This window comes from Tursiops truncatus, chromosome 16 (assembly GCF_011762595.2).
Source record: "Tursiops truncatus isolate mTurTru1 chromosome 16, mTurTru1.mat.Y, whole genome shotgun sequence".
Classification (NCBI taxonomy): domain Eukaryota; kingdom Metazoa; phylum Chordata; class Mammalia; order Artiodactyla; family Delphinidae; genus Tursiops; species Tursiops truncatus.
Genome location: NC_047049.1, coordinates 45,769,901 through 45,786,087, shown reverse-complemented (window position 1 = coordinate 45,786,087; position 16,187 = coordinate 45,769,901). Strand labels below are relative to the sequence as shown.

Here is a 16,187-nt window from a genome sequence, read left to right as displayed (position 1 = left end):
CACTTGGCCACCATCGGCTGACGTGAGCAGTAGTTGACCCTGGAGTGGGCAAATGCTCCCCAGCCCGCCTCTGCCGAATCTCAGGGAGCCCCTTAGCGTGCTCCTCGCATAACTGCTTCTGACGTAGAGAAACGTGCCTTTTCCCCACCCCTTTCTCACAAATGGGAGAATGACGTATAGACCAAGACGGCTGCGTATCTGGGGGAGCAAAGACAAAGCCCACACGCACTCGCTTCGCTCATCGCCTGCCCGGCTCTGGAACTATCCGAGTGTGTCACCTGCCCCAGCACGCCTCGTGTCCCTGATCGTAGCCAGGAAGACCTTCCAGTGGGGATGTGCAAGCTGTGCCCTGGCTTGGTGAGCGCACTGCGATTTCCAGCACTTCTGCCGGATCCTGACACCCCAACGCCCCATCCCTCCATCAGAGGAAAGTCTGTTTCCAGCGAAGCAGGCACAGGTCAGGCCCCAAGGGAAGTGCTGGGGTTGGGGGAGTACATACGAGTAAAGGAAGAAGAGGAGAATGACAGATTTACCTGCCCCTCCCACCAGCCCTTCTTCCTTCTGCTCTGTCCTCTGTCTCCCTCTTATCAGTGCCTTCAGCCTCGCAGTGGCAGGCAGGCACTCCCACCCTCCCTGCCAGCAGCCAGGCCCTCTCTCCACTCGTTCAGACACCTCAGGCCTCCACCAGGGCCTGGGCTCTGCCCCAGACCCCTCCCAACTGCCCCAGCGAAGAGACGTGGGATTCACCTTCAACTCGTGAGGCTGGAGTGGGGCAAGCAGAGAACATTGATAAAAGAGACGGTTACTCTCAGGAACTGAGCTGGGCCTCACCGAAGCAGAGAGGATTTCATAGATGGACACAGGATTGCTCTTCTGCCCAGAGCAGCTCCTTGAATGATACCCAAGTCCCAGTGGTAATCTCCTTCTGGAAGCCCCTTCCAATTGGGACCCCATCTTCACAGTGCCCCCTCAGCCTATTGTGTCTGTGAATGCGCCCCAAGGCCACTCTGTGGCAAGGGGCTCTACTTGGCCCCTGGAGCACACAGACCCTGGAGCTGAAGGGAGCACTATCAGGGCACGGGGTGCAGAGCTGGATGGAGCTGAACCTCATCAACCCATGCCGGCCATCTGAGCACGGCGACTTGCCCAGCTGCCTGGACCACTCAGAAGTGGCTCCAGGCCTCAGGGTCCCTCCTCCTACAGTGGAAACTCCAAATGCAGGAGTGCGGCATCCAAGGCCTGCAAGCTCTGGCCCCTCCACCTGACCTCTGGGCACTCTCCTGTGGGCACCCAACATGCCAGCCATTCCCCAGACAAGCCTGGTTCTTCTCCCTGCGCCTGGCACTCTGCACGTGTTGTTCCCTGTGCGTAGAACACCCTTCTCTCCCTTCAGAGATTCCCTAGAGAGGCTCCATCATGTCCTTATTCAGGCTCCAGAAACTACATTTGCAACGCAGATCGCCAGTGTGCGTGTGCGTGTGTGCGTGTGTGTGTGCGCGCGCCCGTGTGCACACGCACGTGCGAGACCAACCTGCAGGAGGGGGAACCTCTCGAGGGCAGGAGACCCCAGACCCAAAAACAGAGCACACAGGAAACATCCTAGGGGGGCCTCCCCCACTGCCTATTATGGGGAATAAGCCTACAGCCCGCACCTGCACCCCCACCTCCCAGACCCGCTGTGACGGACAAACCCCAACACTAACACTCACTGTCCCAGACGAACTCTGGGGCCCAGCCCTGCTCCCGGCCAGCACAGCTGCTTGGTCTCCTCACAGGAAGAGTGAGTTTGGGGCCAAGAATTGAAAGACACTGGATGGACCCATTCATCCAGTAGGGTTGACCCAGAAACCCCCAAAGGACAGCCCCACCAGAGTCCTTCTCTCTGGGCCTGACAAAAATGCCCCAAATGGTTTCCATCCTTCAGACAACCACAGCCTTTGAGAAGACAGCAAATCTTAGAAAACCACAAATCCTAACCCCTGACATCAGGAGGCCCCAGGGAAGGCAGGTGGGGAGGCTGCACGTCTGGGGAGGGTCCTCACGAGCTGGGACAACGGTCCATCGCAGGCCTCACCCACGAGCTGCAAGCTAGCACCTAAAACTGGTACCGACAGGAAGCAGCAGTCTGTGAACATGCAATGGCCCTTCTGAAACAGCCCTCTCTCAACCAATTCCGCAGCTGGTGCGGTGAGATGACGTTCACCCTCATTCTCAGGCCACGTAGAAAGCAAACAAGATAGCATGTGTGGAAACAGATGCCGTTCATGACCCTGGCTGTGATAGACAGAAGGAGAGAAGGAGCTACACCAGCCCCAGGTGCAAGGATGGGCCCGCCCAAGCAAACAGAAGAGGCAAACCATCTCCATGATCCCCCTGGAGGCGCTGCAGGCAGGCAGAGCCCCCGCCCCGCACCAGCAGGCAGCAGAGCCCAAACTCACCTTTCAGGGAAGCAACGTGTGACAGGGCCTGGGCGTACGTGGCCGTATTCAGGAGGGTCCCCGGCAAGCAAGAGGGGAAGAAAGGCCCTGTGGGACCGACAGTTCGCCCCAGGCTGGCAGTGAAGGAAAATGACACACTGAGTTCCCAAACCCGGGTGCCCGCCAGCCCTCCAGGCCCTGGGTTCAGCCAGCCTCACCTCTGCTGGGCCTCCAGGACCTCCTTCTTGCTCCGGGCCTGGTCCCCAGGGGGCGGGGAGTTGATATTCCTCACAGGCGGTGGCGTCACCTCTGCCATGGGCTCCTTGGCTCCTGGCTCCTGGTCCGAGGCCCCTCTCTCCGTTTTCCTCCATTTGGCTCTTCGGTTCTGGAACCAAACCTGAGTCCCCGAAGGAAGCACACACCCAACAGAGGCAGAAAATCAGACAGAAGGAGGCAACCAGAACCTAAACCCAGGTGCCTGGTCCCCGTGCCCCCGGCTCCCCTGCAGTAGGCGTGCGGGAGCACAGCCTCCTCTCTCTAAAGATCTAGCAATGCAGTGCCCTCCGAATTGCAGCTTCAGACTCATGGGTGGGTCAGAAAACCAGAGCGGAAGGTGTGACAGGCATTTTTTAATGAGTGTGAAATCATAGAAAGTATCCGAATGCACTGCCCACAGCAAGGGCCAAAGTACTATCTTGTGGAAATACTCAGGGTATGCAAGTACACTTATCTGATGTGAAATGTGTTTCCTACGGGGAGACGGGGGATTCGTCATCAAAGCAGTTTGTAAAATACTGCCCTGGGGTTTCCTCATCAAAAAATACTCATTCTCTCATCCAGCAGGTTTGGCCGGAGTGTGTCTGGCCTCATACGTGTGATTTAACACTGACGCATCACGGCAAGTTCATGACCATCAGCCCAGTGCATCCACTAGAAACACTGACTCTGGAGTCAGTCCTGGTTGAGAATTCTGGACCCCGGAGAATCTGGTTTAGAATCCACTGCAATCCTTTAAGGCAGGTAGTCCTACTACCCCCACTTTACAGATGAGAAAACTAAGCACAGACAGTTTAATTAACTTGCCTGAGGTCATCCAAGTGCTAAGTGGCAGATCTACAATTTGAAGCCCAGTGGCTTGGCTGGGTACCATAATCCAAATTGTCTGAGAGTAATAATAACAGCCACCCCCAAGCATCATTAGGAAATTTAACGGAGATGCATGCAAAATACTAAGCACAGTGCGTGGCACACAGCAATCAATCCCTCGGTGAACATTAGCTAGTGTTATTATCTCCACCATCCTCAGGTTGGGAGGCAGCTTGTGATTCACCTGCTCTGAGTGCCTTCTTAGAGGCCGGTGTGGAATTCTTTAAGCCTTAGAGACCAAGATCGCATTTGCAGGACAGCCTCAGGGCAGTCAGGCAGCCTGGGCCCAAGGTGTTCCCAGAGGTCAGTGAAGTCCTGCTGCTCTTTACTCAGTGCAGCTAAACCTCTTCCCCCTCTCTCCTAGAAGATAATTCCTGGCTTTAAAAAAAAAAGGGCTTGTCTAGACCTCCCTCCTATTCCCCTGGGCATCCTCTCCTCCTTGCCTGTCAGCAGACTGGCCCAGGAGAGAGCCTCGGTCTCCAGGCTCACCCCACCTCCGAATTTTCATTCTCCTTTAATTGGGTTTCTTTCTTTCTTTTTAATCTAGTTGGTTTTTTAATTGCACATATCAGCAGCCACTGAATAATGATTTTATCTATATTCTAAATTTAGGGCAGTTAAATGCAAAGCAAAATGCAGACACTTTCTGGCATCTTAATTGAATGAAGGTCACAGCTATAACAACATTTAATTGAGCTATTTTTCATTATCATATTTTAATGACTTTGCACTGACAGTTCGCCTGCTTCTGAGGCAAGAGCATGATGGAGTCGTTTATTTCCCTATTTAGTTATTGTTTGACAACATCAGCTTCGATTAAGACCCTGCTTTATAGAACATTAATCATATTTGAATGAGCAAGGGGTATAAATGTAAACACATCTCCCTTCCCGCCACCAAAGCCGTGTCCCCACATGGAGTCTCACTAAACAAATGCTTCACAGCCATTGTCTGTTTGCATAATAGCCAACAATAGCCCGAACAACAAGTCCCAGCTTTAATTGTCACCACCCCTATCTCACCCTTGCACCTTTCAGGGAGAAGTTATGATCTTCCACTTCTGAATGCTCAGTAATTGTGCCATTTATCTCAATTTGCAGTTCAGTCTTTACGCAGCTATTGGCAAGCTGGCATTAAAAAAAGAAAGGATGAACGGCGTCCTGGCCAAAGGAGATTTTCATTTCCAAATAATAATCAGTTTAATTTGCCCGCATATGACCAATGATTCATGTTCAGATTTAATAATCAGGATCACATAATCTGATTATAGGGGAAATAATTTGTTTACAACCCCCAATTTACTGTTCAGAATTCCATTATCTCTCTTCAGCCATAGGTTTTTAAGAGATACTAACATGACCCAGGGGAACCGAAAGCAAACTATTATATTTCCTACAATTAGATCTTTGCATAGTCTTAACCCCAAGCCCCTACATAAAAAAGAACAGAAACAGCATGGAGGAAACCCCATAAATAAAATGAATATATAATTGTGCTCAAAGAATAGCTCGCCCGGAGAGGCGCTGCTGCGAATCTGTTCCTCCTGCGTTCGGGCACATCTGCTGGGCTCGACGGGTTTGTGCACTTAAACGTAATCACCGTGTAGCTTCTAAAAAGAAATCCTGCCTAGAGACAGTCACCACGGGCCACGCTCGGCTCTGAGGCAGCCCTTTTGCTGCTGCCGTTTAAAGATTTTTAAATTGCCCATGTTCTTCGGACCACTTCGCTGAAAGGGTCCGCGTGCTGGGGAAAAGTTGGACATGATGCAATTTCTGGAAAGCAGATCCTACTCTGTTCCCATACGAAAACACAATTCTCTGCCATTGACCGGCCTTACCCCAGAGTGGTCAGAGCTGCTTTGAGAATAGCATCTCAGCTCTTTTTTTTTTTTTTTTTCCAAAGCAAGGAAATGGATGTGCATTGATGTAATTTAGTACCTTAGAGACGCGGACAAATTAGTGTAGAACATTATCACTAGTTAATTATGAATGACCGATTAATCAACCTAATCTAATATTCCACATTATGTTGATGTTATTAAAGTGCATCATGAAAATGACAGATAGTCTTCATTTGCTTTCTTTGGCCAAATGTGCACTCTGCAGTCATGATGTCAAAAAAAAAAAAAAAGTTTGCCAGTTTTAATATCAGAGAGTTAAATAATTAAAAAGAAGGTTTACCTGCACTCTGGCTTCTGTGAGGTTGATTTTCATGGCTAGCTCTTCTCTGGTGAAGACATCAGGGTAGTGTGTTTGGGCAAAAACTGCCTCCAGAGCTTCCAGCTGGTAAAAGGAAAAAAAAAATATTTACTGGTGAGAGGATGTGGCTAGGTGAGAGGAAGCAGATGCATATTTCAAATTTGCTATGTGTGGTGAGGAAGTAGTTTCACAGATCAAGTAAGGGAAGAGAGGGAGAAAAATGCTCTTTGGAAAGATCCCACAGAATTAAAATTTCAACCGCGGAAGACTTGGGAGCTAAGACTTACTAACAACCTCAGTGCTACCCCAAGAGGTGGAAATAAGAGAGGCGCAAACATCTGAATGCATTTACTTTTAAAGTGCAACCCACGCAGCTTTCACTATAGAGCTTGGAAGAACAGAATCAACTTGCAGAAGCCCTCGCTCGGTCAGTCCCACAGAAACTGCCTAGGGTTTCTGCTCCAGTGTGCTCTGGGAGACAAACGGATCTAAGGGAAGGAGCCGCGGCCCTGGAAAGACAATATCAAGGTTCCAGTTGTAGCCCTTCCACTTATGGACGACAATACCTTCTACAAATCAGTCAACCTCTTGGGCCCCGGTTTTCTCATTTATCTACTGGGGATGAGAACACCTGACCTGCCTTCCTCAGAAGGTTATTTCCAAGTTGAAATGATGTTGCTGTATTGCTGATGTGGAAATGTTCCCCAAACTATCAACTTGAGACAAAAGGGCGCCATCCTCATTGCCTCTTCACTGACTATCTGGGATCATAACGTCACAGTCCTCTGCCCTCTCCCCAGACAGATTCCTTGACACATGAATTGTTCAAGAAAACAGAAAGATCCAGTTAACATGATCCATTGGCTTTATTTTAAAAGACAAAGAAGAGCTGCTCAAACTCTGATTAATTTGGAGGCAGGAAGTGGATGGCTCTCAGAAGGGGAACATCATTACCTGCTGAAGAGTGAACGTGGTCCGGTTCCGGCGCTGTTTTCTCCGCAGAAACCCATCATCGAAATCTCCTGTAGAGTGGTTGCCAAAGGGTGCAGTGCCTGCAGGGAGCAAACTGGATCAGCCTGAGCACAGGGCCCCCCAGTCTTCACACTGAGCCCCTGCCATGCACACTCACTCAGTGACGCATCCCACCCAGACGGAGCCCTGTCTGTCCTAAAGCATCTTTCTCTGCTCCTGTAATTAAGGCTCCCTCTTTTTCACTCTCTCATGCTTTCTCTCTCTCCCAGTAATCTCTGACTTTAGGCCTAACTATGCCTATTTCATAGGGTGAGTGGAGACCTTACTCCCCTAGACAGCCAAGTCCACTTGTGAAATTCTAGACTCTGAGCCAGGAAGGGTCACTAACTTGAGACGGAGCCTTCATCGGCCCTCTGGCTCCCAGCTGCCTGCACCTCTGTCCAATGTGCCTTCAGCTCATCCCTTCTACCTCTGGTCCTTTAACAAAAGCCTCTACGTTTCCCTTTTGCTCACTTGTTATTTTACTTTCCCTTGTTTCTACAACAATAAGAATTAAAGGCTGGGGCTAGGGGAGGAATGAAATCACCAAGAGCTTTTCCCAGCACTTTTCTCCTAGAACTTCAGGACACGAGGAGGTAGGAAGTTTATAAATGAATATTAATACTGTTGGTCACAGCTCATCAGCACTCTAGTGGATCTGTTGTATAGATGTCAATTAACAAGGAATCTGCACCAATAGTGACTGTCCTGAATTCCAAGCAGACTTAAACAGGAGCCTCTGGCCAGGCTCATAAAGGACCCACTACTCCCACTTCTGTGAAAAGAAAAGGCATCCACAGTCCTCCCTGCCAGCCTCCAAAGCTCGGATTAAGCCACAGCAGAGTTTTGCCCCAAATGTGCATTCAGGTCATTTTCCAAATGTGCACCATTGACTTGACACTCCACCATTTACTTGGCTTCTTAGGAAAACAAATGAGCAAGTTCCCATTAGCCAGTGAACGCTGTACCTGCCATGGGCTCCGGTCTCAGAATCATTGCATGTTTGCCATTAGGAGCTGGCTAGTGACACTGCCCAGGCACCATCCCTCCGAAGGACCTCAGTCCCAAAGAAGCAAGGTCCTTCGGCTTTTTAAAATTCTATCTGCTAAACGGAGTCCCTCCTACTTATTATTCAACTCCCCAGTGCACATCCTTGGTCACAAGACCTCCACTCTCTGGTGAAAACTTCTCCCTCCACCATCCCATCCAAATTGCTTTCTTCCTCAAAATCCTAGTTACAAATATTTCTCTCCAGCTCATTGGGAACTTCAAAGGGACAGCGTCAAAGTGGTCTTATTTCCATTATTTTGCGGGAAACCAAACAGTTTCCTTTTAAAACAAAGCACTTGACTGGTGAGGATGAAATGCGAGCTCTGAGGCCCTCAAATCACAATCAGCCTCACAAACTTCTACCTGCTTGTCCCAAATTGTTTCACAAAGTGTACATATAGTATCTTTAAGTGAAACACTGCATGTCAAACTGGATCCTAAAAAAAGCTGACAGTTCATCAAATTAATAAGAACAACGATTGACAACCTAATAGAAAAGAGGAAATGATGAGAACAGGCTTCTTACTTAAGAATAAGTAGAATGGTTGATAATGTTATGAAAATGTTAAACCTTGCAATAATTAGACAAAACATTTTGCCAAAACAATAAGCTGCACAATTATACCCAGTACAGTTAAAAGCATAATGAATTGTACACACTATTCACCATTTGTAGGAGCATGAATTTGTGCAGCCTTATTAGAGGGTAATTTGACAATATCCATCAAAAATGTTAAGTGCACATACAGGTATGTAGTCTATGAATATACTTTAAAAGTGTGCCAAAATGGAGCGAGAATATTGTTCCTGGTAACATGGTAACAGGAAAAAAAAAAAGGAAACAACCTAAGTGCACAATTGTAGGCACCTTCTGAACAATATATAATGGAATACTACACAGCTATTTAAAAGAAGCCAGTCAGGCTTCCCTGGTGGTGCAGTGGTTGAGCATCTGCCTGCCAATGCAGGGGATACGGGCTCGAGCCCTGGTCTAGGAAGATCTCACATGCCGCGGAGCAACTGGGCCCATGAGCCACAGCTACTGAGCCTGCGCGTCTGGAGCCTGTGCTCCGCAACAAGAGAGGCCGCGACAGTGAGAGGCCCACGCACTGCGATGAAGAGTGGCCCCTGCTCGCCGCAACTAGAGAAAGCCCACGCACAGCAACGAAGACCCAACAAAGCCAAAAAAAAAAATAAATAAATTTATTAAAAAAAAAAAAAGAAAGAAAGAAAAAGAATCTGCCTGCCAGTGCAGGGGACATGGGTTCGATCCCTGGCCCGGGAAGATCCCACATGCCGTGGAGCAACTAAGCCCACGTGTCACAACTACTGAGCCCGTGCACCAGGCTCCGCAACAAAAGAAGCCACCACAAGGAGAAGTCCGCGCACCACAACGAAGAGTAGCCCCCACTCACCACAACTAGAGAAAGCCCACGCACAGCAACGAAGACCCAACAAAGCCAAAAATAAAAACAAATAAGTAAATAAATTTATTTTAAAAATAAATTTAAAAAATAATAAAAGAAGCCAGTAGATCTGCATACATTGACACGGAAAAATCGCCAAAATCTGTATTATAAAGTGAAAAAAGGCAAGTCCTGAATGATGTGCCAGTGTGATCTCAGCACAAATAAGGCATAACATATAAAGGAAAAATACATAAATGAGGGTAAACGCAGGTGAGAGCATGTTTTTCTTGAAGGAATCACAAGAAACCAACAATAGGGAGTATCTTTAGAAAAAGAGGTAGAGAAGGAGGATTTCACTTTTCAGTGTGTAAGTTTCTGTTCTATTTGAATTTCCTAAGCAGGTAGATGTAATACTTTCTAGTTTAATATCAGCAAAATTATCTGAGAAGGGAGATTATGAGCCATGCTTTGCTTTCTCTTATATGCCTCTCTAGATTAATAAAAAATTACAATTAAAAAGATGATAGGCAATAATGAGAAGTCAGATTCCAAGGAACTGTCCTCAGCCTTTCCATCGTCAGCAGGCCACCTCCCCCCACAGCAATACTAAACTAAAATAAAACACCCGTTTCTGTAAAACTGCCTTTGAAACACATCTGCAGAGGAATAAAAAAGTTCTTAAAGACCCATCTCCTTTTCTTCTGGTCACAGCAATCAGAATAAGCGTTGAGGCGGGATGTGCCCCAGGTGTGGGAAGGAAAGGTGAGCTAAGCTGAGCTGAGGACAGCAAGCAGCTCTGTGTGCTGGGGCCACGACAGGCTGGCCAGGGCTCTCCCCAGGTGACTTCTGCAACCCACTCTGCAGACTGGGCTTTCCCCTTCAGTCACCCACGCAGCCCACCCTCTGCTAAACGCCCACACCTCAACCTTCCCACTTTAACTGGAAGGGTGGGCTGCCGAGTATCCATCAGTCCAAACCTGAGGTTCAGGGATGCAGAAAAGGCGTGTCCACTGCACAAGCAGAGGATCTCCCCGCAGTCCTAGGTGTCAGGGGGTGAACCTCTCAGACCTTGATAAAGCCCATCTGCATGGGTCATTGGAAGTAAAAGGAGGTGAAATGCAGCCAAGTGTCTGGCCTTCCCTTCTTAGGAATGCGGATCGGGCTGGCAGGGCTTGAACCCTGGTGTTCATTAGCCTCCTTTAGAAAATGCTACTGAACTTTTAAAAGCTTCCATGGGAAAAACAAAACAAACTTTCTGAAATCCCTGTGTACGCTGGCCAGCTGAGGCCGGCTACTGCTCAAGGTAACCGGGGCAAGGTGAGGGAGCATGCTCTGATGTTTCAGGTCCCCCCAGTGTCTCACCACCTTTTGCCCTGCCCCGTGCCTTTCTCGATTTCTTCCCCTCCAAAATTCACTCACTGCCCACCCCCACCCCCAAAGGAGTAGGTTGCCAAAGCCAAGTCCTGGTTCTGCTCCCAGTTATAGAAGTCCTAGCAGCCCATGGCTCAGACTACTGGTCTGAGGAAGGCGCTGTTAAAGGGCCAGAGTGTGTGGCTTTGCATTTGCCTGGTACATAGAAATCCCCTTCTTGTATGGACGGCCCACCCCCGGGGAGCCCCCAAGACCAGGAATCCAAGCTATTTCCTTCTCACCAACCTACCCCCGCCTAACAGCCCAATGCAGAGACCACACCAAGGATCCTGAAGCGAAATTTCTTCTAAGAACCGGAGACCCTCAAAGACCCAAACCCTGGTCATGGGCTGGCCCTGGGAGTGGGAAGTGGTTAGCGTCTGAGGTCAGAAACCCAGTGAGTCACAGAGGAGCAGCCATGCCAGGGCACTTCTGGCAGTGGTGAGCAGGGCCACCCTGCTCCTGAGGGCCACATTGGCCTGGCCAAGCAAGATGGCCTTGGGCAGGGAGTGAGAGCAGCCTGGCAGCGGGGGTCCTGCTCACGTCCGGCCCAGGACCCTGCGGGTCACCTAGTCCACCGTGGCTTATCAGGATGTTTGCAAAACACCGTGAAAGATTGATGCGGCCCCCTGGGCAGGGGAGCCCAGATTAGAGGCGTGACACCAGCATCTGTGCTGGGAGGATCCGCTGGTCCTGGCAGCGCTCATAGCCCGGGGGCCAACCCGCCCAGGCCCGGTGGGGGGGTGGGGGGAGGTAGGAGGCAGGTGGCAATGGGGTGGAAGGCTGGAGCCGGATGTGGGGAGAGGGCCAAAGGCGCCTCTACCCACCTCCGGCGGCTGCGCCCCTCGCTGAGCAGGGACCCAACCACCAACCAGCCCCAGCTGCTGCTATGGCCCTTTCTGGCCGGCGCCGGCCTTTTGGAGCAGCTCCTGGCTCGGCGCTTACTCACCCTCTAGCTGTGGCGGACAGTGGAAATAAAACATCGCCGACGGCCGGATCGACCTGACGGCCAGGACTCGGGAGGGTGACTGCGGGACCGACAAGGCACGCGTAGATCTGGCCTGGCTGCAAAGCAAACAGCGACAGAGCCTGAGTCTCCCTCTGCCTTCGCCCCCGCCCGGCCCTGGAGTGCCCCGGGCGCTCCTTTCATGGAAAACCCCCTCCCAATGCCTTCAGCCCACTCTGGGTACTGGAGGGGAGGTGGCAGCGCCGTCGCAAGCCGGAGACCCCGTGGGACAGCCCTTCCGTTCGGGTCCACCACCCGGACAGACGTCCCCCCACCTCGGCCCCAATACCAAGCCCACGCAGTCTGGTTCCCGGCTCTCAGGGGTCCCCGCCACAATCCCTGCACCCAGGACAACGCAGCCGAGTCCGGCGAGCGCGCCAGGCCATCTGCGCGAAAGGCAGCCCCCACCAGGAAGGCGGCCGAGCCCCAAGGCCAGGCGCGCAGGGCTCGGTGTGTGGGTCGGGAGCCGCGCGTACCTCGGCGGGCGGCGGGCGAGGAAGGCCGGAGCGTGACCGCCTCTGGTCCGCTCGCCGGGCTCGACTGGATACGGGCGGGGCTCCGCGCGGCTGGCGCCCGCAGGACCAGAAAAGTGACTCGGGAAGTGGCCAGATGTCTTGCTATCTGTCTACAGCGCGCGCCGCCGCTCAGCACTCGCCTTTATAATCTCACGCGTAATTGGCCTTAATCTGATTATTTCCAGCGCTGTCTACAGCGAGTAACTTGGATAGGTCTACTGGGCCTTACAAATGGCCCACGTGGTGTAAAAAAAAAAAAAAAAAAAAAAAATCCGTCATTTCTCAGCAAACATCAGGAATGTTTTTCCTCTTTTCTTTTAAAAGAAGGTTGAAACAATCACCACTACCACCATCCGCCAAAAAGCATTATTTTCTGAACACTCCACCCCACCCCCACCCCAAGTTCCCTCTGACTCAAACCTTCTTTCTCGGGGAGAGCTTGGTTTTAAGCTCCCCTTGTCAGGCCTGGTGACTCCTGGTCTGCAGATGACAAAGCGCTGATAATTGTCGCCACCGGATGGGTTTTGGGGGGACTCTTTGCACACGGCTTCCCTTTCCAAGCGACCGTACAAAAGGAAAGTTTGATTTTGTTCTCAGCAAGGGGTCCCAGAATTTATGTTCGCTTCTCCATGCAAATGATATGCGGTGGGACCCTTCGCAATTACTTTTAAAATGCATCCGAGGCAGAAGCTCAGCGGAGAGACCGCCCTTCCCTCTGCCTGGGTGAAAATTAAACTCTAAAGTACCGGGCTGAAATTTTCAAGTCAGGGGTGCGGGATTGGATCAAATCACATAAACTGCAAAAAAAGCAAGTCTAATGGCACATAATTGGTTCTGTAATAGCATTACACCAGGATAATAGCCCGTTACGGCCCCCTGAACTATTAAGTGCTTCCCTGGCGGAAAGCCTTTATGATATTAAAGGGGGAATATAATGATATTTTGGTTATTAAATGCGTGTAATTAATTTATGCACCACTGAAAATAAAGTTGGTATTATGACCCACTCAAGATGCATCAGAAGATGCAAGTCAGACAACTGTTGATAAGTTCTGGTGTCTGTGTTCCGTCTAGACTGCTGATTTTATTTTGGGACGATGGCTTCTTGGACAGACTACATAAATTGAATATTTTATAAACATTCTAATGCTGCGTTCAGGAGCCCTGGAGAGGCGGTGGGTCGGGTCCCTGCACCGCCTGGGATCCAGCCTTGACCTTAAAGATACATTGAGTTGGAAACAAAAGGCCTGGCAGGGCCACACGTGGACACCCGCCCCGAAAGAGGCGCATGGAGCTGGAGGGCAGATTACTGGGGCCCTGACCGGCCCGTGGACGCCCCTCCGAAAACCGCCAGGAGGAAGATGCAGCACGGCTCCTGCAGAGGCAAGTCGGGGCCGATGCACTTCAGCGGCCCCTCCTGGGCTCAGCCCGCCCAGGCGCGGAAAGTCGACCCAGTCACGCGGAAGGAACCGCTGGAAACGCCGGCTGGGTTCAGAGCGGAAAGATCCCGCTGCGCCAGCTCCGCCAGGGCCACCGACTCCGCGAGTCCAGGTGACCCGCCGGCGGGGAGCACGCATGCTGGTCTGGGCGGCGGGCGCGGTAACAGGCAGGGCCGGCGGGCCATTTCCACTTCATCCGGAAAGGGATGGAGCCCTGAGAACCGACCCTATTTCAACCCAGGCCAGGAAGCTCGGCGCGCTCTCTCTCCCTGTCTCCCTCAGAGCACCCTTGCTCTCTGGATCTCTTTTCAAGAGCCCGAGTCTCCCCTTGCGCGCTTGGGTTTGCCAAAAGCCCCCTCAAACTCCCACCTGCCCTAGGCGGCGTCCCCTCTCCTGCAAGAGCCCCGCGCGCTCCGGAGCCTAGTGCCTGTGAAGTGGGGTGAGGAAGACATCCGGGCGGGCCTGGCCAAGATGCTCCAGGGAGCACCTGAGTATCTGTACGGGAACTCAAGGCACCAGGCGCCCAGCGCCACGTTGGCCCCAGAAACCAATGAGGTCCAAACCTCAGTTTCAGCTCCGCATCCCTGACATCCGTTGAAGCAGTTTCTTGGCAAGGCCCAGAGATGTCCCCGGGGCTGGACAGGCTTGTTCTGGGTCGGCGGGCAGCGCGCTCCCAGAGCCTCCCGGTCAGTCAGGACCCTGGACAGCGGCACCTGTTCCTCCTGGGCTGCAGAGGGAAGAGACCAGTCACAAGGGCCGCTCTGTGGCCCTGCGCTGCGCCGCGGCCGGACGCGCCCCGCCGGATTCTGGGTGTTGGGGGCCCGATCCCAATCCTCTCCTGGTCCAAACCTGAGCAAGTTGGGACGCGCGCTCAGTGCTCGCAGCAGGGACCAAACTCTCGGCTCCGCAGACCCACGCCCCGCTCCTGCCCCGCGGCTACGGCCGGGAATCTTCCCGCGGCCGGTCGCCGCCTGGTCCCGGCTTTCCCAGCGTCACCGACGCGAGCCTGGTTGTCTCCCTGATGGGACACTTAGTCAGGCTCCCGCAAAACACCCACCTGGCGCGGGGCTCAGAGCCAGCGGGACCCTCGGCCTCGTCTCCCCCGAAGTTCCTCTCCCCCAGCAGGGAGGCCGGGCTCGTTCCTGTTGGCAAAACAGTGAATTAACAACAAACCAAGCAATCGCAGAGAGGAAAGGCTACAGCAAACTTTGATGACAACGCTGGCCCCTTTTTTTCCTCGGATTGTCTCTGACACTCGGGGCCGGAGAGAGGCGGCTAACGTGTATGTATTCGCTACCATCTCCCTCCCCTCTAAAAAAGAGCGTTCGTTGGCAACGAAAATGTTGTTTTTCCTTAATTCTTGTGCAATAAAATGTATTTTCCAATTAACCAAATTCACCGATCTGTCCTGCTTGGACACTCTGATAATTTACAACCTAAAAGTGTACTTTCTTTATCTAAAGACCAAGGTGACTGCTTTTAATTTTCTCTAACCTCTTTACACTTGATGTTCACCAGACTCATAATGTTAATTGGCTTCATATACGGATCATCAGTTTAATGAAGAAATAAATCCTGTGTTGCTTTATGTTTTAACAGTGATTGCTTTAATGAGGAATGTGACGTGTTCCAAAATCAAAGCTGCAGGAGACATTAGAGGGGGCTTCTATTAGGACGGAAATGCTTATTTAAAGTTAAAACCACGGGTCATATCTCAACAGATTCTCACACCACTGCCCTCCCTACCCCCATCTGGGTTGCTGCTTCCAGCCTCTGGAAGGAGACAATTCTGTGGTTGGCCCTCAAAGGCTCCTTCTCTCCGTATTTCATGCACAGCAGCCACAGTCTCCATTCCCTCTAACAATCACTTTCTGGTTACTAAACAGGCATGCTACGTTACCTCCTGTCCAGCAGAGCAGAGAAGCTGGAACAGAATGGGAAGTTCAACTTTCAAGGTTGTTCATTTTAAAAAAAATAATAAAACCAAGTGGGAAGAGAGTAACACACACCCTAATATTTGTGTGCGGAGGTTGCAGAGAGGCTCCCCCGTGCAGCGCATGCCTACCCCTGAAAACCCAAGCCTCCGCTCTTAGACAGACAGCTCCGGCTTGGGCCAAGTGCGCTGCTGCTGACCCAGGCTCTGGCCCCTGAGAATGTCTGCAGGGGATGCACTGGGCTCCCATCTGGGTGATGGTAGCTTTCCATCTCTGTATCAATTAATGAGAGTAAATCTGCTTTCTCTAATGGGTGTTTGATTTTTCTAATCTGAAGCTTGTTCTATGAAGGGAGAACTGTCATCTCAAAAACACTGAGAGCAGCAAGAAAATGCTGGAAATCAGAGCACCTATACCTGGAAGCCCTAAATTGTCTTTCAGTTGAATTATGAGTTATTTTTAATTGATTCCTGAAAAGAATCCCAAATCCTTAGAAAATGTAGGGAGCTGAGGCTCCAGGTCAGTGTCTCAAACACCACACATGGTATTTATTTCCTACCATTTGCTCTGTTTTAGGAAAACGGAGAAACATTTGGAAACACCACTGTCAACATCTTCTGAGCCTGAATGCATGAACATATGTTGGATTTGA

At 51.1% G+C, this 16,187-nt stretch overlaps 1 protein-coding gene across 1 annotated transcript in view; it reads right to left on the bottom strand.

The window, feature by feature from the left end:
* DRGX (dorsal root ganglia homeobox) overlaps positions 1-11,624 on the bottom strand; it is a 30,791-nt gene extending 19,167 nt beyond the window's left edge. The window contains exons 1-5 of the mRNA XM_033842442.2: positions 11,591-11,624; positions 6,716-6,813; positions 5,744-5,845; positions 2,636-2,814; positions 2,439-2,551 (exon numbers count right to left, since the gene is read on the bottom strand). Of these exons, the coding sequence (XP_033698333.1) occupies positions 2,439-2,551; positions 2,636-2,814; positions 5,744-5,845; positions 6,716-6,813; positions 11,591-11,624 (526 nt within the window). The remainder of the gene's footprint in view (positions 1-2,438; positions 2,552-2,635; positions 2,815-5,743; positions 5,846-6,715; positions 6,814-11,590) is intronic.
* Between the last annotated feature and the right edge of the window lie 4,563 nt (positions 11,625-16,187).